The following is a 25,993-nucleotide window of genomic DNA, read 5'->3' as shown; positions in this document are numbered from 1 at the left end:
CGCTCTCCATGTTGGTCCTGTCGCTCCTTCTTTAACCGTGACAAATGGCCATTGTGAGATCGACGTCCATTAACAAGCAATTATGTCACAATCAAACACATAATGCTCTCCAACATCGACTCTATTAATTTAGAAGCAATGGCAAGTCGGAGCACAGAAGATTAACATTTTCCTTCGATTTCTTCTCTCATCATCTCCGAATTAGTCGTAAATGAGTGCCACCAAGTACATCTTTCTCCCTCTGAATCCTCCTTTTTGAGAGAGACGCTTGTTGAATCTAATCTTATCTGCGGTTCACTGTGCTCAGCTGGAGCAGATCCTATCATTTTGCTGCTGCTTTTCCCGAGAATAAGATAGCCACTAATCGCTGCCCTGATGTGCACTCTGCACTTAGTACACACCCATCAGAAATGTGTGGCCTTTGGATGTGTTCTCAATCACCAGATTTCCATCCCACCATAATTGCCATGCGATCCATAGTACTCTCAGTTCACCAACGCCCGAATGATCTCTCTTTGAAAGTTTTGCCTTCCCCATCTCAAACATCTGCATTGGATTAGCTTGGCAATCATGGCGGGAGGCATAGTAGCCTTTTCTCCAGCCACATGCATGGAATCAGAACATTGTGCTGAAGAGGACTCTCTCTCTCTCTCTCTCTCTCTCTCTCTCTCTCTCGTGGGGCCGACGGGGAACAACACGGCTTTAAAGTTGGGGTTGCTACTGATGGCTGTCAGAGGTTCTCACATGGAGGCATAGGAGTCACCCCCCTTCCAATTAGTCCTCCCACTATGAGGCCGTGAAGCAAAACCCATGTAGTAGTTGTTGGGAAAGCTACTGGTTGAGTGATTCCTGCATTGAAACAACAGGAGGACTGGAGGCAAAAATAAAAAGGGATCATTCTTTCTCCTTTCAACCAATCCAGCAACAATGTCTCATTCAATGACAAAAAAAAAAAAAAGGAATTATGATCTCATGTGCATGGAAGATTTTAGGGTAGATAAACATAAGATAGTCAAAGTATTTTATCAATGATAGCACAGTTCACACAGCTTAAAGTGTCTCTTTCGACGATAAAACATTTGACATGATTCAATCGATACGATCCACAATGTACTATCTGACGATAACATGATTGAAATGGTCCAAAACCCTCACTTTGACGATGGACAAATAATTACCCATTTTTATTGATATCGATAGTAAAGTGAGAATCTGATCATGCCTTCTTTCGCTACGCTTGTCAAGACTCAATGGGAGACAAATAATAGGGAAATAATAATATTATCAATACTTTGGTATCGTATCCTTGTCATTTTAATCGCATATGACTAATGTTCCCCGAACATTAACAACAACATCGCGACTATCGCGTGTGTCATGAATTGAACATAATATAATTTCATCAGGGCCGAGAGATGCGTGTAACCATCCCCGATATTAATATCCACCTACAAGCATAACAAACCTAAAGCCACATTATAAAACGACTCCTCGTGTACGTTTCTTCACACATAATAATTTATAAATATTTTGTGCATTTGCTATAATAGCCTCGTCATTCAATTCACACATAAGAATTTTCTTATATACACCCAACACACTTTTGTAGGGTTTGACCACTTGAGAGATTTGACGTTTCTTCACACCATTCAGAAATAAATAAGAAATAAAACTTTTGTTAGTTCTGAATTGACATCCTACTCGGACAATTAAATTTTATCTTAACACGAAACAATTTTATCTATTTTTTAATATATTAATATTAAAAATTTTAAGTAATTATTTCTTTTAGTACTTTGACGTATAGGCCCTCACCAATTAGAGATTAAAAAGATGGTTTTTTTTATCAACTCCAAGTCATTCAAATAATAATTCATTTGTAAAAATTTAAGTGATCAGAGTAAATTATTAACATATAAAAAATAATTGAGAACTCACGTGATGCGTGTGGATCTATGATTTGAAACATCGCATATCCAATTGGGTTATAAGTAAGCCAAAATCAAATTTTGATCTCCTCTCCATCCTCTCATTTGTTGACTTCTCAACATATTCCCCCTTCTCCACTTTATATCTTTATATAGGCAGCGATCATACAAGAGACAAGCAAACAGCAACTCAATCTATTTATTTTTTGGTTGCAAATAACTATATATTCTCTTGCATATCAAGTGATAGAGGCAATACACTCTTCCCAGTCCAATGATCATAATATTTCTATGGATACCACGGAAAATTAAAGTAAAATTACATGTGTACTTTGAGATTATCTTATAACATCATCACAAAGACTGTACATATTCCTACCTGAAGAGCTTTCCTTGTCCTAATCAAGGAGAGTCAACTTCTGAATAGTCCCATCCATCCAGCTTGAAGGCTACATGCCAATTGGAAATCACATTTATTTATTTTATTTGTTTCTGTCAACAGTGTCATGCCATCACATCCTTACCGACAGCTACGCCCATAATCAACACTAAGCTGGAGTCTCATGCACAAACTAAATTTGGAAGCTGAGCTTTCAGCTCTCACAGAGTTGGAATCCAGCTTGAGAACAAAGAGAATGGAATTAAAATATGCAAGATTGCATGACAATATGTGTATGTGGACTCTGATGCTTGCATAGTGGATGGACTATTCCAATTTGGATCTCTTGCCACATAATGGAAGGCCACTAATTAAGCTCCAAAGGCAACATAGTATTGCCCTAAACCAGCAACACTAATATGAAAGGCAACATGCTGATCTCTGCTCGAGTTGTCGATCTCACCATAATGGTTAGTCCATCTATTTGTCTTCTTACTATAACAAAATAGAAATCATATCTCGATGAGTTTAATTATATTTAGTGTTGTCTTGATATCATTGATTGATAAGTCGATATAGCTTGATTCCATCCCGATGGCATAAGTTCATTCGTAAGGTCCATATGATAATCATAAGAGGTGGTTGGAGTGGGGGTAGATTTAATTGATGCAATCCTGAGGTATTACTTATTCGCACAAGGTGAATTTCGCATCGGACCGAGATGGTCTAAGCTTCATCACGATTCTAGAGATGAATCGAGATATGCCTTGGCTTCGTTTGGATCCTTACACAAACGATCAACATCAAGAAAGTTTTCGACGCAACTCCTTCGATGGTAAAATTAGTATTGGAGTGAGAATAACTTTTATACCTGAGCGGTCAATGAAAAGAGACTGATGACTTATCAAGATGGATCCATGCATCCTTCACGGTTGACTGATACACACTCTCTTATGATATGTCGTCAACGAAGAATAACTTTTAGGATGTCGTTTGTCAGAATTGACGCATATATCGGATGACGATCGCTTGCATCAAACGATCGAAAAGAGGGGAGACGGTAAAACACTATAACAAGTCAAAAGCATTATAATATACTAAAATACTGTAACAAGTGAAATTTTTTTTTAGAGTAATTTGAATATTTTTATATTAAAATACTGTTTTGAGGAAAAAAAATGTATATATATATATATATATATATATATATAATATATATATACACACACCACACACGATTATGAAATCATGAATCGTGTCTTCCTGTAGCCGCGGTATGAACCTGGAGGTCATTTCATTCATGGTTTCCTCCCACTTCAGATGGCAACCGAGACATAACATTGTAAACCTGCCGCCCATGGAAGCCATCAAGAAGCTCCATTCCCACCTCATCGTCACAGGATTGTACAAGCACTCATCGTCCCCTATTTTCAGGGTCCTCATCTCCTATGCTCTCTCCCCGCCTCACTTGACCCACGCCCGTCGTGTCTTTGAACAAGTACAAGAACCCAACACTTTCCTCTGGAACACCATGATCCGAGGATTCGCCAGTAGTGAAGCGCCCGATGATGCCATCCTTTTCTACAACCTAATGCGAGCACAAGGCGTCCCGCAAGATCACATGTCCTTCCCTTTTGCACTAAAGGCCTGCGCACGGATCTCAGCTGTAAGAGAAGGAAGCAGGGTGCACGCACATTGTCTCAAACTCGGGTTTCTGTCGGATGTTTTCGTTTCCAATTCGTTAGTTCATCTTTACTCGGTGTGCGGGGATATTAGTCGCGCAAGTTTGGTGTTTGAGGAAATGCCTGCGCGAGATTTGGTTTCCTGGAACTCATTGATCTGTGGGTGCAGCCAACACGGCCGCTTGAGGGACGCATTGGGTCTTTTTGAAGCGATGCAGGCGGAAGGTATCAAGGCCGATAAGGTGACCATGGTCAAGGTCATTTCTGCTTGCACTCACTTGGGAGAGTGGGACTTGGCTGAATCCATGGTCAAGTATATAGAAGAGAACAGTGTAGAGGTGGATGTTTACCTGGGAAATACTTTAATTGACTATTACGGTAGGCGAGGTTTAGTAAATTCTGCTGAAAGGATATTTAATGCGATGAGAGAGCAGAATATGATGACTTTAAATTCTATGATTACAACTTATACTAAGGCTGGGGATTTAGTTTCCGCTAGAAGAATCTTTGATAGCATGCCTGAGAGGGATTTGATATCTTGGGGTTCCATAATCACAGGGTGCTTCCAAGCAAACCATTTCTCAGAAGCTTTGGCACTATTTCAGCAGATGCAGGAGGCAGAGGTTGAACCAAGTGAAATTGTTATTGTCAGTGTGCTGTCAGCTTGTGCCCATCTTGGTGAACTCAACCTAGGTAAGTGGATCCACAACTACATTCGAAAGAAGAAAATCAGGGCGGACATCTATGTCGGAAACTCTCTGATTGATATGTACTCAAAATGTGGATGTATAATGGATGCATTCGAAGTCTTCATGGAGATGAAAGAGAAGGATACGTTGTCATGGAATGTCATTGTGTTTGGACTTGCTGCTAATGGTTATGTTAATAGTGCTCTAGAAGTATTTACTGATATGTTGAGAGAAGGATTCCGGCCTGACGATGTCACTTTCCTTGGCGTCTTGAATGCTTGTGCTCGCAGTGGATTGGTTGACAAGGGGCTCAAATATTTTGTGAGCATGAAGGAAGTTTATGGGTTGGAACCACAGATGAAGCACTATGGCTGTGTCGTTGATCTTCTTAGTCGTTCCGGTGAGTTGGATAAGGCTTACAATTTCATCAAGGAGATGCCAATGACCCCAGATCTAATCATATGGAGGACACTGCTTCGAGCCTGCCACACACATGGCAATGTGGATTTGGCCGAGATAGCCACGGAGAAGCTTAATGAATTGGATCCTAGTAACAATGGCAACTACATGCTTTTGTCCGACACCTATGCCAGTGGAAATAGATGGAATGACTCCATGAAAGTTAGAGAAACAATGGAGTATACCGATGTGCAGAAAATACCTGGTTGTAGCTCGATCGAAGTTACAAACTTGGCAGATGAGTTAACGGCTGCTGAAATGCCACTTATGGTGAATAGACAAGGTGTTCCTATCTGATTCTGTTAACTGCATAATGCTTCTGGATAACAAGTGACCAGATTTTATTTGTCATGGCACTTGCTCTAATCGATTATTACCAAGTTGACCAGGCTCATGATTCAAGGATTAGAGATGTCATTCAGATACCAATGGAGGTGTTTCCAAACTGTGAGATGCAAGACACCATATATTGGTTACACTCTAAATTGTTTTCGCCTGCCATGATAATGCGATAAAATTCTTTGGCACCTTGGAGAAGCAACTTACATGTGTATCCAGCAAACAATCCACAGTATATATTCAAATGTCTTTACAGGTTGCACAGCTCGGCTATGAGTGGAACAGTAATGTAAAAAGTAACCCAACTTTTTTGCTTAGAAGAGCTAGTGCTGCTGTTTGTTAGATGAAGCAGCACTAAATTTTGGTGACTCTGTACCCTGTAGTATCCAAAATTCCTGTGGCAGATTGGACTAATATACATGTGGAACCAACAAAATGATGGCTTAATAAGTTTTCAGATTCTTTGTGACAGCCGAAATGAATCAGTTTGGTGATCTGGAAGTAAATCCTTACTGGTTTTTTTCGCCGGTCAGGGGGAGAACCTTAGGACTAGCTGATGCAGTTGTGAACCAAACTAAGATTTCCAAGGTTTTGTTTGCATTGAAAAAATAATAAACATAACCTACTTTTCCCCAGAATATGGAAGACTATGTATGATTCTTTCAGCTGTAACTGATAGTGATGAATTTATTGATACTGTTTCTGGGAAGTTGGCTAATGTATGTTGCAATTATGTCTATTAACTAAAATACGATCGTAGTTTTGTACTCCATAACTGAAACTTATTATTTCATCATATTTAGGCATGAAAGCCATGTTGGATAGCGAATTGAGACTCTGGATTAGCCAATGCTTGCATTTTTCTTATGTTTATATCGATGATAGCTTTGATATCTTGGCTTTAAATTTAATAGTCAATTTATCATTTTGGATCAAGTTATTATATAGAAATTCAGAAGAATTACGCCACCGAAGGCGATGACACCTAAATTTATGTCGTGACATTGTACTATCTGTTCAAGAACTTAATTAGATTATCCATCATTCAAGTTCATGCAGATGGATGTGCCTCTTTTAGTATCTCTTGTAGAATGTTTGTTTTGCCGACACTTTAAAATGAAGTAGAACCATTGATTTCTCTTGAATGCCAATTTACTAAAGCTTGTATGGATAAGAGTCATCTAGTAAGGAACAAAGTATAAGCAATCTTCTATTAGAAATCTTCTTTCTTTAGAGAATGAATGTACCCTCTTGAGAGAGCCAAAAGAGAATAAATACTACGCAGAGAGAAAAGAAGAGAGGAAGAAGACAGGAATTGTGGCGATTGCACGCTTTGCCATTACTACAAATCTCATCTATTTAGATTATGAAATACATATTACCAATGCATATTAAAATGATCTTTTGATTATATATTTGCTTTGAAACAAAACAAATATTTGAAAACAGGAAAAAATTCGAAACGTTAGGGATTCGCTACAAATTTGGTCAGATGATATGAAGATTTTTGGGTTCACATTACACGGTCCGATTTTGATCTGATCGGATCGGTGGATTCTTCAGCCTCTTACGCCGCATTAGAGATGACTAAACTCCGCTAGTTAGGGAAGACCGGAAGGAGGCCGAGAGGCGGTGGCAAGCGAGATGACGGAGGGCATAACCACCGTGACCATACCCGTTTTGCTGTTGGGCTGCGGCGGCGTCGGCCGCGAGCTCCTGCACCACATCGTCACCTCGCGCGACCTTCACTCCAAACGGGCATGTCTCTCCCCCTTCTCGCATCTAATGCTGTTCGTGATGGTTTGCTCATCCTGGTTGTTGTTGATGCTGCTTCGTTTGTCCATCCGTTCTTCTGACACCGCCTCTCCCGACCCCTCTTTCGTTGTCAGGGGTTGGTTCTGCGAGTGGTGGGGGTTTGTGACAGCCGTTCGTTGCTCCTGGTGGAAGATGTCGCCACGATGGGGTTCGATGATGCCTTCTTGACCGAGATTTTACGGATAAAATCCTCATCCTCATCTCTTTCAGCCCTTGTTGATTTTGGTTTGTCAGCTTGAAATCATTTTCGTTGGTTTACCATTCTACACTGCCATTCTTTTGTTTCTTGCGACAGTTGTGGAACAGATTGTTGAATGATTGGATATATTAGAAGTTCGGATGTCAAAATGCCCTTCTATTTCCAGAACACTGAATAGCAGTGAAGTCAACAAAATGCTTCTCGAACGAGATCTAGGAAAATGATTCTATCTTTTAGGTTGTCTTCAGACAAAATATAACAACTTTAAGCATTGACAACTCAAATTGAACCTAATTGAGTTTCTCCCAACCAATCATAGTACGACTTATATATAGGAATTGGAGATTGACGATTTGCTGATTGACTTGGAATGCGATTGGATTACCAAGTTTTTATTCATATTAAATCTGAACAATATCATTTATGGTGTTTGGATACTTGATTTCAGGACATTGTCACCTGTTCAAGGATTCAGAAGCCACTACAAAGATTCTTGATATTGCGGGTTTACTTGGCAGAACCACTGGTATGTAGAATGTCTGAGACTCTGAGCTAAGACATTATGTTGTATCTTTTGTGTGTTCCGGACATGATGAGTATCAGAAATATTTGATGTGGCATTGGCTGATGCTGCTGCATGATTTTAGTTCTAATGCACATGGAGGTGACTATTTACCAAAAAGAGAGCTCTTTTCCTGGAATGTGCATCTATGCCAGTTTCCTGTGGTTGCTGATGTTGAGTTTCTTATTCTTCATTTGTCTTTGTTAAAAAGTATGCCTGTTTCATTTAAATCTTGATTATTTTAAACAGGTCTATCTGTAGTTGATTGCACTGCCAGCACTGAGACAGTAGGTATATTAAAGGAGACTGTTGACCTCTGTTGCTGCATTGTGTTGGCAAACAAGAAGCCACTTACTTGTGGAATTGTAAATTCATCTTCTTTTTTTCTCTTATTCTGTTTCAGGAAGATCTAACTAATATCATGTGGTAATAAAAAATGCATTATTTGCAGGACGATTATGACAAGCTCATCTCCAACTTCCGCCGCATTCGATTTGAATCAACCGTACGAGCAATTTATTTCTTAGCTGAATCATTTTCAAGACAAAAAGAATTAAGTTATTTTCTATCAGTATATATGATTTCTTGATTTGATTGATGGAGGTTATTGAATCAATCATGCGAACACAGATCTATACTTTCTTGATGTGATCCATCTGTTTACTTGGTAGAACATCAGTGTTATTATGAACCTTTTTATCCTTCTCTCTTCTCCTCTTTTTTCTTTAAGTTATATGATGTTTCTTGTCATCAAACCAAAACAAGGGTCACTCTAAGTTGGTCTACTCTTTTGGTATTGGTCTGTTTTCATTTTTCTGTTACTGAACAAGTTATTCTTTTGTGATCATTCCCCGAGGCTTGTTGAAAATATTTATAGAATAGACAAGTCACCCTGAAAGGCTTTGTGATGCAGTATATAAATAGATTTGAAGTTCAACGGCAGTACTGGAAAAGATTAATTTCAACTTTCATGTCACCCAATTTCAAAATGTCAAGTTCCAAATGACCAAATCCCAAGCTTTGAAGTTTCATGCTACTAACTTCCAAGAAACGAAGAATTAATAGTATATTGTGTTTTTTTCTCTTAGTAAATTGAAACAATTAATTAGATTTTTGGTGGTTGAGGTATCTAATGTGCAAATCATCTATAAAAGATGGGTGAATCAGCCTATATGGATATATGAATTGTAACTGAACTCTTAGTTCTAAGTTACTTCAAGATAAAAAAAAAAGAGATTCTCTTTATCATATCCCAAAATCTTTCTCAGCCTCTTCTCTTCTTGTTCAACATTACTTTGCCTCACTTGTCTTTTTGGTAAAAGTGAAAAGATGACTGATGGTAATAGACCTGTAATTTATTTTTTATCAAGGTTCCTATCGCATGCTTTTACTCTTAGCCTTTCTTTTTGTTATGACTTAGCTTTCTAGTCATAGCTTAGCTTAACTCTTTGTGCCTTCTAAATTAGCTTTTAAAATTAGAAGGATATCATGCCAGATTCCATGCTCTACTATTTCTCGTGTCTGATATATTATTGATTGATTGATCTTTGGCTTTTCTTAATACTTTGTACTTGAATGGATAATACCTAATACCTTTTACTCAGTGTCTTGAGTTGCTAGGAAATAGGATCTGTAGTCCCGAGGCTGGAGATCATGAAATTCTCCGGTGTTTGTTTTTGTAGGTTGGAGCAGGCCTTCCAGTAATAGTTTCTGTTACTCGTGTGCTTGCGTCGGGAGATCCCATTTATCGTATCATTGGAAGTTTGAGTGGTATTTATTTAAAGATACTTCTTCAACTATCTACATTGTTTTCATATTCTAGTGCTAATCATTCCTGTAAATTTGTTTATAGGTACACTAGGTTATGTGATGAGTGAAGTAGAGGATGGAAAGTCATTCAGCAAAGTTGTTCTCGCAGCTAAATCTCTTGGATACACAGAACCAGGTAAAACCTATAATGTTTTCCCTAAATTTTAGTTTCAACAGTAATAAGTACCTGATAAAGTCATTTTGAATATAAAAGTTGAACTGGAATGTTAATTCACCGTTGGATGCATTCTTTGGGTAATGTTTGGATATCTTTCATTTTTAAGAACAGGAAGTTGTACTGATTGACTGGTCACTCTCTGACCCTCATCTTTCCTCCAGAGGTACTTGATCATTTGCTGCTGCTACATCATAGCCATGCTGTCATACAATCACATCCGGCTGTCCATGTACTAGTTATTTTTATTCATTTAGGTTATGACTTAGGTACAGAGTTTGATGTTCCAAATCCATTCTTTGTTTCTGGTTCTTTCCTGTTCTCCTAGTTATAGCAGTGCATATGTGTCAATGGCCTTTTTACCTGTCACTGTATTCAATATAAAAATCATTACCATTCCTCTTTGCTGGCATTCAATTGTCATTATCTAATGTTAGATCCTACTGCTAATCCCACTTCTACCTTATATGGGTTTTTTTGTCAATGGTCACTGCTGATTTTCTCTTGATGTCACTCTTAAAAATGTTCTCATGAAATGTCTAATCTTTGCGTAGCAATAAAATAAGCATCTCCATATGCTCAAGATTATCCAAGTATGTTTTTAACTGTTCTTGTCTCAACGTAGAACCATGCATGATGCCCTTTTGTAATCCTACTTGGAGAATATTCATGAAGATAACATGCTTAGTAATGATATTTTACTTTTTTTATTTTTTTTAATCCATAGTCTTAGTTTGTAAGTACCGTATTTGTAGAATATAGTAGTGAATTGAATTTCCTTCTTTTAGAATTTGTCCAAGTAGTGCTGCTGCTCTTTCTCCCTTTTGTATCCCTCATTTTTTTCCTTTTTTTTCCTTTCCTTTTCATTCCTTTTTTTGCAGCTGTGAGTCTTTCTCTCTCTGTCAACCTTCTAGTTTCCCCTTATGGGAGGGAAGGGGAAAATGGGAGGATAGGGAATATCTTTACTAGTTACCACTGGACAGGTAAACCTTGCTTAAGGATCAGTGTCAAGAAATTAAGAAAGAGGAGGAAAGAGAGAAGAGAAGGAGAGGATGACGAATATCCTTTTACCTATCATAATTTTCTTCTTTTCCTCTAGAATGAACTTTTTGCTGTGCACTTTTTTTTCTCTCTCACAAATCTGCTAAGAGCTTGTCTCTCTTCTTTTTTTCTTCGCTTGTGAACTTGCCCACTCTTTTCTCCCTTCTCTCTTGTTCTTATTTCATCCCAATTTATAGACAAGAGCCCAAACTCCATTTAGAGAGCAAGTCAGTCGTACCTTGAAAATGAAGTAATAGTATCTTGGATGGCAATGAGATACGCAATTATCTGTCCAAGGTAAAGCAAGATACACATATCAGCTACTCTGATATCATTCCATTTTTAAGAGAGGAGATTTCATATCTCAGATTAATATCCAATTGTTTTCTTGAAAGAGAGGGAAAAGATTACCTTAAACACTAAGCAGGTAAAGAAGTCCCCTTTACCGAAATGAATTAAAACAATAGGAGTTTCATTGTGGAAGCAGTTATTTTGTTTCTCTATGCTATCTGTACGAGGTTACCATGTAACTCGTGGAAATCTAGTTGTGTTTATAATTGACTTTGAAATATGACATGCATTGTTATATAACAGAGAATACATAAATTATGAAATAAACTGACAGTTGTACTCTCTCTTAACAGATCCACGTGATGACCTTAGTGGGATGGATGTTGCCAGAAAGGTCCAACTTCTTGATTGCCTTTCAGTTGCATACTCTTCTGGTTGCTTATGCTTTCACTTGTATTTTTTACAAGAATTAATCTTATTGACAACAAAAATACCTTTATTATCAGTTTATCATCTAAATAAAACCTTTATTATTAAAAAAGCTTACCTTTCTTTTTAGTTTTTGTCAATTTGTTGAGCTTTTTTGGCTTATTACTATTTTGCACCAGTGATATCTGAATTTAGTTTTGGAATGTATATATAGCTTCTGTCTTAAGAACTTCTGACAGTAGATGTTTTTTCTTTCATAGTTCTAACCTAAACAGGCAGCTTCAGTTTTTTGCTACTCTATATCAATTTGGTAAGCTACTAGTGTGTGGAGTTATTACCATAATAGGAAATTGAAATTTAGAGTTATTTTGGATGGCTACTTGTTTATCTTGTCCAAAGAAACCTGCATTAGTTATTTTTTTCCTTGGTTTTTGTGGAAACAGGCATTGATCCTTGCCCGTCATCTTGGATGGAGAATTAACATGGATGACATACAGGTTTTTATCGGCATCGTCTGTGTTCTTTAGATTTATCCTTTTAGATTGGAATGTGTATCTTTTCCTGCATTACATCAGTTTATTATGTTTGATCATAAAAATTTATGTAGCTCATTGAAAATTATCATCTTTTTTATGCTGGAAACTCCGCTGCTGAATGATATTTAGCAGCACTCAAGACAGAATTTCTTCTTCAATTCTAATTACATGCAGGTAGAAAGTTTGTACTCAAATGAACATGGGCCTAATTCAATGTCCACAGAAGACTTTCTCAGAATTGGTCTTCCTTCACTTGATAGAGATGTTCAAGAAAGAGTTAGTGCAGCTTCTTCCAGAGGAAAAGTCCTTCGATACGTTTGCGTCATTGAGGGCTCAAGGTACACTTCTCACTCCAGTTATAACTTGATAGAGATGTTGATATCACTTAAGATACTGTTTAGACTTTAGAGTCATCTTTAGTTGAGAATGTTGAGGCAGATATGTTAAATTGCTAAAAAAAAAATATTTACATTCATGATTAGGTGTACCTCCAGTAGGAAGCAAAACGAGAATGACGTCTTTAAAATGATATAAACATGTGCTAAAAAAACACAAATGTTGTAGTCTACAAGATACGAGACGATTATATTGATGGTGTGGTATGAGAAGAGGTAGAGGTAGAGAGAGACCTAAAAATACTTTACTTGAAACTAAAAATAAAGATTTAAATTATCTTAATTTAATTTAAGATATTGTTTTTTACATAGATCAATGATGGCAAGAGATCTATGTAGTTGATCCTAAATAGTTGAGATGTTACAACTTGTTGAAATTGTTGCTTATGGAATAATTTATTGAGAATTTTTCATTGGTTTTATAATTCCTATTATTTTCTTGGCCTGTACAACAACTATTTCAATAATTTCTGCTGATTCCTAATCCCAACAAAGTCACCAGCGGTCTGCAATTGGTGGCCAAGCCCAAATCACATCAACCACTTGCATTCGTCAGCCAGTATAGCAACCACGGTGAAAGCTATAATTGCCAACAGATCTAACTGTCCTTCAACTAGGAATTAGCCTTGCATATAGCTAAATGGTGGGAAAATAATTGGGATATTACAGCTTTGTGCTGCTGAACTGGTTCAGCCAGGCACATACCTGCCTCTTAATTGAATGGGAGGTGCACCTAATCAAAAGCCCTATGCTTACAGAGAGTGCATTCCTTAGCATTGCCTTGCTCGAGTACCTAGGCAAGAAAGCTGTGTCCCTGTGACAAGGTTGCTATGCCTATTCCAACGAGAAATGCTCTAGGTTGGACAGCTTGCATATCTTTCTCTAGTCTGAGTAGTTGTCATCCAAGTTCTAGGTAAGCCTTCTGCAAGTTGGACTGTGACAGCCAAGATCCATATGATCTGGAGCTGGACTGAACTGGGTTAAGAGTGGCTACTTTGGGTTGTAATATGCTGAACCAATATAGGGTTGACTCAACTTGTTTGGATTTGGAACAAGGTTATCTTATACAATGTAGAGCCTGTACGAGGTTGTCCTGCAGTGGATTGGACCCCTATGATGGTCGTCCAAGCCCCTATCATTGTTGGCTATTCTTGCTATTGACCAAAGCATATGATGGGTATAGGCTGATGGTGTCAGTCGATTCAAAACTAGGGCTGATGCAACAATCGTTAGACCACAATATGGTCCATCATGGCCTCTTAAAGTAGTTGGCCAAGGTGGCTTACGCTGGAATTAACCTGGAGGTCTGGGGATGAACTTGTTCGTGTGGAGTCAGTGTTGTTTCTTTAAAATATTGCAACTGTTAGAAGTCAAAGATTGCATTAAGTAGTTTGAGTTTGAATGTCATTTTAATATATATTTTAAATACACAGGAGAGATTAAGTGGGCAAGCAATTGATGGGCTTGAGTAACTGAGTTTCACAAATCTCATGTTGGATGGGTTAGTCAACAGTACCTGCATGCATTATTAGACAGATCTCATGCATTAGACAAGTAGAATCTAAATTAGGCCTGGCTAGTCCTCCCACACATTAGATAGGTCTTAAAGAAAGGTATTATTGGGCTGGTGTGACAAAGAGACTGTACCTAATTTTGATAATTCACTGGCTAGTGGCTGGTGTGACAAAGAGACTGTACAACATTATAGAAGGGAAAATTCAGTTGGGTTGATTGTAAAGGAGCTTTTCCATAATTCAGTTGAACTCGAGCTGGTCCACTGGTCCTCAATCTGAAAATCAAGTAACTTGTGAAGAGCTCATATAAAAGAAAAAGATAGCTAGATGAGGTCATCTACATAAATTTTTGTTCAATGTCGCAAGAAGATTCATGTAGCCGTTTCTGATTAGTTGGGATATATTGTTGTTGTATGAATTCATGTAGCCTTTAAGAAATGCAAGAGTTTATTAAATATTATCACTTATTAGTGTTCTCAGATTTGTAACTTCAGTTAACAAATATTGAAACTTACATTTTTGTCAAATATCCAATCATGGTCCTTATTTATATTTTTTTTTCCAATTGCAATTTAAATCTTTCTGAAACAAGTGAAGGACGGCTGTCAAGCTAAACAAGATGTTCTTAAATGTGACAAACTTTTAGCTGAGCACAAGCTGCTCGCTGTTGCTTGCTCATTTTGACAGCTCAGACAATACCAACATATGTGAACTCTTATTATTGTAAAAGATGTACAAAGCAGTTTGTCCATTTCTTACAGTGTGAAACCCCCAACTTTGACTTAATAGTAATTGTTGTTTTATGTGACACTCTTTTAGATGAAAACTAAGATGAGTATTCTGCGAGCATTCTTAAGATCGTAATTTAATTCTTCATTACACATCTATATTATCCTTGTAGGTGTCAGGTGGGTCTTCAAGAGCTCCCAAAAGATTCTCCATTGGGGAGATTGAGAGGAAGCGACAATGTGGTATGTTTTTTCTTTCTGTTTTTATGGGACAAATATTGTTATATCCATCATTTATTTGTGTTTGCTGATGGCCCAAAAAATGCCAAGTTTCCAGTATACCCCTGAAAGCACGAGAGCCCCTCTTTTGTGCCCCTTACATATGTCAACCATTGGCCATATGTAGGAGTATTTGAATCATTTGACGAGGAATAAGGATAAGTAATTACCCATCCTAAACAAGGAAAAAGGCTCGAGTTTCATCAGGATCTAACAAGATTCAATATTAGGCTATATGAAGGGTTTCCAAGGTTTGCAGAGTAAATAAGATTTTTTTTTTTTTGAGGGAAAACTAAATGGCAAAACATCCATCAGAATCTCTCAATACAAGAAGACAATTAACAAATGGAAGAATTTATCTTCTTATGTTTGCTGGTTAAGTGACTTAGATCATTATACTGAAGAGCTCTTAAATCCAAGTTGGTTTGGGAATTTTCACTTCGTCTTCCCTTCTGTATTTAAGATTTCTTATAGATTCTGTAGATCATGAAGGTACTTCTCAAATGTGCAGTTTTATAACATTGGACATAGTGCAAGATTGGAGTCAGTGAAATGCTGTATTCATTATTTTTCTCCTGCTACTATCAATTTTTTGGTTTTTGTTTATTTTATTCTGATCAGTTACAGTAGCAACCACACGTAATATATTCAATTTGTATTCTCATTGCTTTTAATTGTCATGCTGATTTTGCCTTTTTTTCTAACACATTTCCATTCTTGGATACAATAATTTGGCAGGTTGAAATATATAGTAGGTGTTACAAAGATTCTCCCTTGGTGATTCAAGGAGCAGGAGCAGGCAATGACACCACGGCTGCGGGAGTCCTTGCTGACATTATCGACCTTCAAGATCTTTTCCACTAAGTTCTGAATATCTAACGTTGGGACTTTCTGTGTCTTTGGTGGTGTCCCAGAAAAACTTAAACATCAATGCTGGCCTATGGATCGTCAGCACTGCAGCAAAACATGAACATCATGCTGGTTCTCGGATCGAGGTAACAGATGCTGGAGGTAACAGATACTTGCCATTGTCCAGAAAGTTGGATATTTCATGATTTCTTCTGCTGGTTTTGAAACTTATGGCTGGATATGTTCTATTTTATATACAGCATACTTTTGTAGAATCAAGGAAATGCCTTAGATATCTTAATATTGTCCAAGATTTTTTTCATTGGTAAGTATTACGATAGGTTCTGGTTGTTTGACGTATAGGGGAATCAGAACTAATTGAGGTTCATTTCTAAGTGTGTTTTATCTTGTCGAAAGATTGGGGGGTTTCGGGTTCAAGATCCTACACATACATATTGTATCGATGATATATCTATCATCTGATAATATAGATATTCAATTAACATATTCAGTCAGAGAGTGTTGGTCATTAAGAATTGTGTGTGTGTTGAGATCGTGGTAAATGTGCATGGTCGACCTTGTGGAGCAAAATTCGACGTCATTGTTGATGGTGCGTTGTCGACTTTGTAGGATGGGTCCCTGATGACGCATCTGTCGTCATCAGTCAAATGAGATTAGAGTATCAATCAAATGAATGAGATTAGAGTAATCAATCAAATGGAGATGATGATGTGTTGATCAGATGTCGGCCTCCGCCTGTTAAAGATGATTTGTTATTGGTTGCTCGTATTTCCCTTATCTCTACGAAGTAAAAAAAACTATGGGTGATTAGTGATTGGCTGAGAGGTAAACATTATTATTTAGTATTAGCATTTGGCTCACTCAACTAATGTCACTCCATAACCCAATCCAAGGATTGTTATCCTCATCTGTTTATCACATTAAAGCTATCAAATTCCTTTATTCTCTCTCTTTCTCTCCGTAGTTGTAGATTTGTATAACAAAGGATAAGTTTCATAACAAACGTAGTAATAAATCCTACATTTCGAACCTAAGCGTAGGTTTTGCTTAGAAACTTGTTTTTCTGAGACCATCTACCTTACTGCAAAGATTTCAGCCGTTGATATAGAAATTCTGGAATCAAATTTGATCTTCACCATTTACTCTTTATCGAATATATATATATATATATGTAATTAGATAATATTTATCATGGAGGTGGATTGAATCGGGCCATCGTGAGCTGTGGTTGTATGGCTAAACCTTCCCAGTTGGAATGGGTCTTCTTGGAAAGGGTACAATGTCACACGTCAATAAAAAGCGAGTCAAATTACTGACACGAGTAAAGCAAGAAAGAAAAGCCTGCTGCATTATTCGATCAAATAACCCAAAAGCCCCCTTCTCCCCCCCACCACACCCACTGCTTCCATTTAAACCCACCCCCCCAAAGGCGCATAGAAATGGACCTCCATGTTGTCTCCTCCCTCCATTCTCTTCTCCACCCAATTCCCTCCCTCCGTTTCTTTCTTCCCATCCCCTCCACTCCACGCACACCAGAATGGGCCTTCATCACCAAGCCCCAAGGAAGGACTCCAATGGCTCCGCACCCAAGAAGGAGAAGGTGGTTAAGTACAAGGAGTGCAGGAAGAACCATGCTGCCAGCATAGGCGGATACGCAGTCGATGGTTGCCGGGAGTTCATGGCGTCCGGGGAGGAGGGAACCAGCGCAGCCCTCATTTGTGCCGCCTGCAACTGCCACCGCAGCTTCCACAAGCGCGAGGTCGACACCGACCCCGTTTGTGACTCTTCCTCCAACTCCACCTCTCCCCGGTGATCGCGGATTCCCCTTACGCCTATGTGGTTTGGTTGTGGCTTCGTTCCCTTGTGCTCCATTGCCTTCACAGATATATATATATATATATATTGATATGTCTTGCTTGCTTATTGTTTCAAGGGGGTGGGGGGCTTGGTTTTGTTTTCTTCATTTTATATCCGATTCTTGTTTGGATTTGGTGATTGTAAGGAAGGATTGATGATGTTTTGGTGGTAATGGATCCTTTCGCTTCTTGCTTCTCTGTCGAGTGGATCAAATTATGTCATGTATGTATGATGTATCTGAAGGATTTCTGGTGCTGGTTTTGAGGCTTCCATGGCTTGCACGCACTGGAATCTCTCTGTTGCAAGAGAAGACTCCATGGCGTTGCTGTGACGAGTGGTGGCTGCCGAAGGGACCTTAGCAAGAACAGCAGTGGCACACATGACGACGAAACAGACTTGTCAGAGACCTGTGGATAAAAGAGTACGAAGCTGATGGTAAAACGCATGTCGATCATCCTATATCACAAAATATATATATATGTAAAACCATAAACGGGTGCAGTGGTGTAGTGATAGGGATCTACGACATTAGATTCATCATCGTCGTCATCATCATCATCATCGTCATCCTCCTCCCAACTGGATGAAAGATGAAAGCAGATGTGAGGTGTGGGTGGGTGGTGCAATTAATGAGGTGGCCATCCATGAAGCATTTGCTTAGGTCCAAGATGTTGCCCTGTTGTGTGGTCATCCATCACGCACACCAAACAAGCTCCTCCCCATGTGCCCTTCTCGTTCACCGCTGGAATGATGCGCGAGAGGTGCAAACCAAAAAGCACTCGCTCGGTTGAGTGCGGGGAATGATCGAACAGCTGACAGGCACGAGTTTGGAACTAGAAAAAGTTCGCTCAGGAGCCGCTGGACATTTTAAGGAAGCAAATGGAAGTGACAGCTGCAGCTGCACGAAGATTCGACTCTATCAATCGAGTCTCGACGCTTGCAGGTGAAGTCTCGGTAAAAGCTTCACGTTCGAGACCATGACACGGTTGAAGCCTTGGACGTTTACGAAGGGGGGCGTGGACATGCAGAGCAGAGGAGGCAAAAGTGGGGGAAAGGGAGGAAAGGGACGTGAAACAGAGGAACGGAGCAGAGACGGGCAACCATGGTGGGTTCTGAATCGACGATAGGCCCTCATGTCCAATGGATGGCCGCCACCCCATGTGGCTGGTCCCCCTCGCCGGTGGCACGTCAAGGAGGAGAAGCCGTGTCCCCAGCTGCGTGGAGGGAAGGCCCCCCCCACCCCCGTGGAGTTCCACAAGTCCGTCGTCGTCTTCTTCCTGGGATCCGCTGCTGATCCATGAAATCCATGCGCTGAATCCTGGATCAGATGTTCGAGATTTACTTGCCGCGTTTAATGCTGAAAGAATCCATCTCATCTCAAGCCGCCGAGTCAACCATACCTATTTTTAGTAGCACCAACGTGTAGGGTAGTGTAGCATAGATAGGGTAGGGTATCTAATTACCCATCAAGTCTTAATTCACTCGTAGGTCCTACCAACAAATAAAATCGTGATCGATCGATCGATCCAAGAACAGATGACTAGTTTAGATCTTATGCAAGAGGTGTCAACTATTATAGGATAGACAATTTCTCTCTTCCAAGAATTCGTATTGGTGATGATAAAAATTAAAATACTAAATAAATCGATCTTTTTACTTAACAATAAAAATTAAAATAGATAGAATATTAGTAATTTTTAGTTTCAAACCCGACTATCCATCATTTGAATTTGATTCGGATATCTAATGTTATATCCAAGTCGAGAAGTTCGATAGTCAATTTGAAATTCGATTAAGAGTAATGAAGTTTAATTTACGTAAATCATATAATCCTATCTATTGTGTAAAATTTTATTATCAATAATTAAAATATTTATGAATGCATCTTATCGTAAAGCAAGAGTTTCGATAAATAAAATTATATTAAAGTGAAAAAAAGAAACAAAAATTATGCGAGCGTAAATTTTTTTTTTTTTTTGCACCCTCTACTTTTACAAAATTATGATTTACACCCTTATAAATTGCATTATATAAAGTGTATTTTCCTATATAATTGTCATTAGCATCGAAGAGTTCATGTAACCAACCCTTAAACTTAAATAACGTAAGTACCTAAAATAACCCTACAACATAAAATTAAGATGATCCAATGACCCAATGCTAATGGCTAACAAGAGTCTATCTATCTATCTATCTAGCTTTTGACTTTTCAATGGGTTGACCAACACCTGTGGAAAGCTATATCGGTGATGTATGTTCCATACGATCACCTACATAAAATGTCAACAAGGCTCAGCCCTGTTAGACCGTGACATTCCAACAAGAATTGTCCTTCAAATTAGATGGACCTTTCGATGGATTAAAGTCATGCCAAAACCTAATCAACTATATGGGATAACTCTCATCTCTTCAAATATATTTTTATCATTATATTTTGAGGTAATTTTGGAAACTCCCTAGAGTTTAGTTTTTAATTTAATTAGTGGATTTTAACATCTTCATATAAATTGATCGAAGAGTATCCAAAAACTTATCAATAAAAAATATCATCAAGAGAGATATTATCCTTTAAATCAAGATAGAATTATTACTTAAAATATATCGTATATTTGATCTGATATGATCATATTATTTTTTTATTTTTATATATTCTTTTTTGTACTTGTATGTTCTAATGAAATGATTAGAAATAAAATTTTTCTCGTCGTAAATGACACGAGATCATATTTATTTATTTTGATAAAATAAATTGATTATGAGATATGTGGCGATGTGAAACCGATATAGTCATGTGAAAATGATGAACCGATAGTTATCTCTTTATTTTTTATTATTTTTTATTATATTTTTTTTATCCTCTAATATATATATATATATATATATATATATATATATATATATATATATATATATATATAAAGTTGCTACACATCAAATCCTTGTTGGTCAAAACATTTGTTTAACCATTAAAAAGCACTATTAAAGAGGTCGCTCACTTGCAAGTTTGCACTGGAAAGTGAGCTTTACAAGAAAGAGGCCGCAATAGGAAGAGCAGCAGCAACAGCACGAGTCATGGCTGTCACTCTCTCAACTGGACGGCTTCAAAATAAGACAGCTAAACTGAAAGCTACCATGTCTCCATTAGATCGAACATAAGCCTACCTGTGAGGTTGATACCTCGCTCGTGTGGAGGTAAAGAGAAACCTATCAACTCCCAACTCCTGCAACAAATCTGAAGGCGAAAAACCAGTCAATTTGCTGAGCTTCTCTTCTCACATCACGAGAGCTTTTGCACGACCTAAAACATTTATTATTTCCATGCCATCTGGAAGCAGAGCAAGTCATTTCATATCACTTTCTTCGATCTACAGCTGTTCTTACGGCTTTCAATGCATCTGAGTCCCATGCAACAATTTACGGTCTTTCCACTGCTCGTTTCTAATGCCATGTAAAAGTTGGTGTGTCATATTAATTTGTTTGTAGCAATAGTTGGTTGATTCACCTTCCACTATAAAGTGATCTGCAATTGAACTATAGCAAGAGGAAATAAGAAAACATATGCAGAACATGTAATCACTAATTTGTAGGAGAATTTTTGCATCAAGATTCATAATAAACATCCGGCTTTAGTTCTAATTCAAGTTAACAATATGTAGTAAGAGCTTGACATAAACAAATATAAGTAAAAAACAACAAATAAGCTTCATAAATTTTCCCCATTGAGCTTTGTGTAAGCTAATAGTTCTAATAAAGTCAAGAATATCCAAATCTCTTTCTATTAATTACTCTTTAGTATTTCTAGTAGATCACTCAAACTAATCAATTCATCTTTCCTGATAAATATTTGGACAAAATGTCACTGAAAATTTGTTTTCTTGATAATACAACCATAGTTTAGTGACATTTTGTCCAAAAATTAGCTCAAAGTAATCAGTTCGCAAGCACAGAACTTAAAAGGAGTAAGGTTGCATGACTACTGTTGATTCCACAAATTACTGCTTGGCATGTAAACTATAAAGTTTAGAATGTTTGGCATTTGATGGGAAAGATATGGCACCTCAGAGTGCTAACAGGTTACAAGCAATGGTGCAGTGTGCAGCACTAATGCATGGTGTTTAGGATGTTGAAGACAGGTATGTTCTTGCGCATGTGTGTCAGTCAGCATTCTGAGGTAAACATACTGCACTTTTGAATGTGCAGCAGCACTTGATGAACAATCCTAACAATGAAGCAAAATCTAGAAAGAAGTCAATCCTAAATCATCAGTCCATAGGAGTGAGAAAAATAAGGACTATACTTCACAATCAAGAAGAGAATAGCTATAGTACATATAATAACATATGGAGGTGGCCCATAAGAAGGACAAAGTATAATTCTAAGATTCATGTTAAATGTTGCCAGCTTTATGTTGTGCATAGATATGAATCCGCAACACCAACTCTTCAGATTTCCTAACTATACTATGACAGCAGAAAGAACACTAGAAAGCCGATTGAAGGTTAGCAAATCCAATCTTGCATCCACCACAGAGCACTTACAGTAATTCAATGGCCAAGCTGACTGACTTGCATCCTCCACAGATCTTTTGTCCTGATTGAGCTAAAAGGAGAAAGATGTTAATATACTCTTAGATAAAGTGTCACTCTAAGCTACCATAGTTTTTCTTATTAATCTTAGGGTCCATTTCATTCTTCCAGAAGAATAGAAGAATGAGTTGTTTGGAAAACTCGAAAACTCCTTCCTTCCTGGCTCTGTTTCTGGCAACCTAATATCAAACCCTACAAGAAAGCAACAAGTTTGTCCTACAGAAAGAGAAAAGGTAGATATGGATGACACTATTTAGTCTGACATAACTCATCATCCTTCACGAGTACTAAAACTGCAGTGTATGTATCAATGTGTCCTGGAAATGCATGGTAGATAAATCATGTCACAGTGATCCCAAAGCATTTACCTTGTGATGTGGTAAAGCTGCTTGTAAAAGGACCTTTAGGTCACTGCTTATTGGACTTCTCCCCCACTTTAGCCCTCTCCTCCAATTCACAGAGACATAGAGATTGGCAGCATGGCGGGCGTTTCGGCCAAGTGTTGGAACTCTGACACAGAGCCATGCAACCCCGTCGCCGACCCTCGAGCCATTTGGTCGCATCTGACAACCTGTAACCATGAGTTAATAGCACTATGTTACGAGCTAACATTACCCTCGAAAGGCTGAACTACCCCACTCCCCAGTATAAATCACATCAGCCCCCAAAGAACACCACTGCCCTTTCCAGCAGCGACCCACATGAAACCTTCTCCTCCTCCTCCCCTCCCTGTATCTCCTTCCACCTCCTCTTCTTCAAACTCGTCCACATTCTCCTCCTGCGATGTGCTTCAGGTGAGCAAGCCCAAGAAACCCAGGCGCTCCAAAAGAGCTCCTGCCACTGCCATCGGCAATGGCGGCGACAACGGGAAGCGGAGCTCTGCCTTCAGAGGAGTCACAAGGTACGCCCAATCCGGTGAGCTCCCCTTCTCGATTTGAGCCATTCCTCCTGATTTAGGATGCTGCATTTCATCAGGCACCGATGGACAGGGAGATTCGAAGCTCATCTCTGGGACAAGCATTGCTGGAACCCCATCCAGAACAAGAAGGGAAGACAAGGTCCGACACGAATCTCTCAGATTAGAATTAACAATCCTGACCTGATGTTTGTTAATTCATTTTGTATTCGGCCTTCATACGATTCTTAGGGCTGACAATTTTTGTGTGCTTCCCATTTTTCTTTCCACTCGGATCCCGTCCTTCGATCTGCATGTGGTTCCTCCACCGATGCTGCTCCGTTGCCTCCGCTTAGTTTATTTGGGTAAGCCATCGATCACAAACCCCCATGTTGATGTTGATCACCGCAAGTTAACATGGACGACCGACTGTGTGGTACAGGAGCTTATGATGCCGAGGAGGCTGCGGCCCGCACCTACGATCTTGCGGCGCTCAAATATTGGGGTCCAGAAACAGTCCTAAACTTTCCTGTACGCTTATTCTCATTTATGCATGTTTAATCGAAGATAAATTGAGGATTAATATACATGTTTGCTGACAAAAATTGCAGCTTCAGACATACGCCGACGAGTACGAGCAGATGCAGAGCATGTCCAAAGAAGAGTACTTGGCTTCGCTTCGGCGCAGGAGCAGCGGGTTCTCGAGAGGCGTCTCCAAGTACCGTGGGGTTGCCAGGTTCTCTCTCTCCCTACACACTCGAATTGGTCCTAAGAAAGAACCATGCGAACGAACATTGTCGATTCTATCACTCGATCTAATCCAAATCACTCCCAATTTGACAGGCATCATCACAATGGCCGCTGGGAGGCCAGGATCGGCCGAGTTCTCGGCAACAAGTACCTCTATTTAGGAACTTTCAGTACGCCTCTTGCCTTCTTCATCCAATTTTGCCTTCGTTTATCTTCGGTGACATGTCTCGTTCGAGACATAATGCGTCATTGATGCAACCTGCAAGTGTCACGTGATTCCACGTGGTGTTGATGCACGTGAGATCCACGTGTATCGTGCTTATTCAAGTGCTCCCCACGTGGACAGTGAGTCGAATTACAGCGTTGGGGCCCCGCCACCCACCTGTTTGTTCTGTGTTGACCTGAGGCTTCCCGTGCGTCGTCTTTCTTATACACCGTCTCTCACTGTGCAAGCGATCCACCTCGCATGCAACCAAGTTGGGCTCGATTCCTCGAGCACCACAGATTCTTGATTCGCTCGTTTCCTCTGTCGAGTTTGTCCATCCATGGCTTCGTGTAGGTACGCAGGAGGAGGCAGCCCAAGCCTACGATCTTGCTGCTATAGAGTACAGAGGCCCCAACGCAGTGACCAACTTCGACATCAGCTGCTACATGAAATGCCCGCAGAAGCCTCTCCTCCCGAAACCCGAGCCACAGCCGCCGCAGGAGGAACAGAGATCCGAGGAGCTCATCGATCAAACACCAGGAGATGAGAGCATGATGGAGATCCCTTGGACCCCGTGCATGGATCACGGCTTCAGCATCTATCCGGACCACCACGCCGGCCTCCACCGGACGGACTACCTGCACGGCTTTCTGGACGGTGGCGGCTTCGAGGACAACATCGAGTGCCTGTTTGAAGGATCCGAGGCAAACGAAGGCACGGACGGTGGCGGAGGCGATGAGGCTCGTGATGCAGGGAATGCGGACATCTCGATTGCAACGCAAGCTGAAGAGGTTGGCGAAATGTCTTCTTGTCAGATGAACTCAGTCTCCTACGCTTCCCCAATTAGCATATGTTCTTAGGATTCGCGTTGAAAGGGTGTACTGTTGTGTGTTTTGACTTGGACTCGGAAAACTTTGACTTTTGTGGTAGGTGGTGCAGGTAGTAGTAGTAGTACTTTGGTACTGGTCCTCTGAACTTTTTAGGAAAAGGAGTTCATTTTGTTCGCATGTCTTGTTTCATTTTCCCCACCTCCTTTGTTTTCTTGTGCGTGCAGCTCATGAAATCTTTAGTACAGAACTACTGTAATCCACATGTTAATCTATACCAAAAATACGAACAATTTGACCTTTTAATATCAAAGGTCATCTCATCTTCTCTAAGAAGCTGCAGCTGAGAAGATTTAGCTCCAGGTTCACTGTTCTATGATACCATACTAAAATCAAAAATAAATCCTGTAAAAAAATATTTTTTTGTTTAGTAATTTCAGGTATTTTATAACCTAGGAATATTTTTCTAAAGTATTTATAATTATTCTTTTTATAGTAGAGTTTTGCTCTTCCTCCATCTGTGGACATAGGTGATTGATGGAAACATATAAATTTGATGTCCTTGTCTATTTTATTTTTTTATTTTATTATCTTTATTGGATTGTCAAATTATACATTCTTAAATTTTTTAAGATCAACTCTAACAAAATTGACTGAGAGCCTAATCCTCGATCCATCCTTATCAATTATGATAGCCGTGATCAAGCCTTGGAGAGATGCATGACAAATATATGTATCTACATGCACAAGCATA

General features: G+C 39.1%; 3 protein-coding genes across 4 annotated transcripts; all 3 read left to right on the top strand.

The window, feature by feature from the left end:
* Positions 1-3,571: 3,571 nt before the first annotated feature.
* On the top strand, positions 3,572-5,488 carry LOC135587295 (pentatricopeptide repeat-containing protein At2g22410, mitochondrial-like). The gene has a single exon (XM_065078535.1). The coding sequence runs from the start codon at positions 3,584-3,586 to the stop codon at positions 5,432-5,434; it is 1,851 nt and encodes a 616-aa protein (XP_064934607.1). The 5' UTR covers positions 3,572-3,583; the 3' UTR covers positions 5,435-5,488.
* A 1,462-nt stretch (positions 5,489-6,950) lies between these two features.
* Positions 6,951-16,420, top strand: LOC135587294 (uncharacterized). 2 transcript variants are annotated; one of them, XM_065078533.1, is made up of 12 exons: positions 6,952-7,234; positions 7,366-7,516; positions 7,939-8,016; positions 8,302-8,417; positions 8,504-8,557; positions 9,735-9,822; positions 9,905-9,997; positions 11,722-11,762; positions 12,241-12,294; positions 12,508-12,671; positions 15,144-15,213; positions 15,988-16,420. In XM_065078533.1, exons 1-12 carry the CDS (start codon positions 7,121-7,123, stop codon positions 16,111-16,113), a joined length of 1,149 nt encoding a protein of 382 aa, XP_064934605.1. In that variant the 5' UTR covers positions 6,952-7,120; the 3' UTR covers positions 16,114-16,420. The 2 variants fall into 2 exon arrangements, with proteins under 2 accessions (XP_064934606.1, XP_064934605.1); XM_065078534.1 differs by lacking the exon at positions 12,241-12,294 and having other exon boundaries at positions 6,951-7,234.
* A 6,775-nt stretch (positions 16,421-23,195) lies between these two features.
* Positions 23,196-25,419, top strand: LOC103993440 (ethylene-responsive transcription factor WRI1). The gene is made up of 7 exons (XM_009413512.3): positions 23,196-23,463; positions 23,538-23,620; positions 23,814-23,822; positions 23,900-23,988; positions 24,069-24,193; positions 24,301-24,377; positions 24,767-25,419. The coding sequence occupies exons 1-7, from the start codon at positions 23,264-23,266 to the stop codon at positions 25,270-25,272; spliced, it is 1,089 nt and encodes a 362-aa protein (XP_009411787.2). The 5' UTR covers positions 23,196-23,263; the 3' UTR covers positions 25,273-25,419.
* Positions 25,420-25,993: the final 574 nt, after the last annotated feature.

This window comes from Musa acuminata, chromosome BXJ1-8 (genome assembly GCF_036884655.1).
Source record: "Musa acuminata AAA Group cultivar baxijiao chromosome BXJ1-8, Cavendish_Baxijiao_AAA, whole genome shotgun sequence".
Lineage (NCBI taxonomy): Eukaryota > Viridiplantae > Streptophyta > Magnoliopsida > Zingiberales > Musaceae > Musa > Musa acuminata.
Note: the sequence above shows the minus strand (reverse complement) of the source record. Positions and strands in the feature narration are given on the sequence as shown.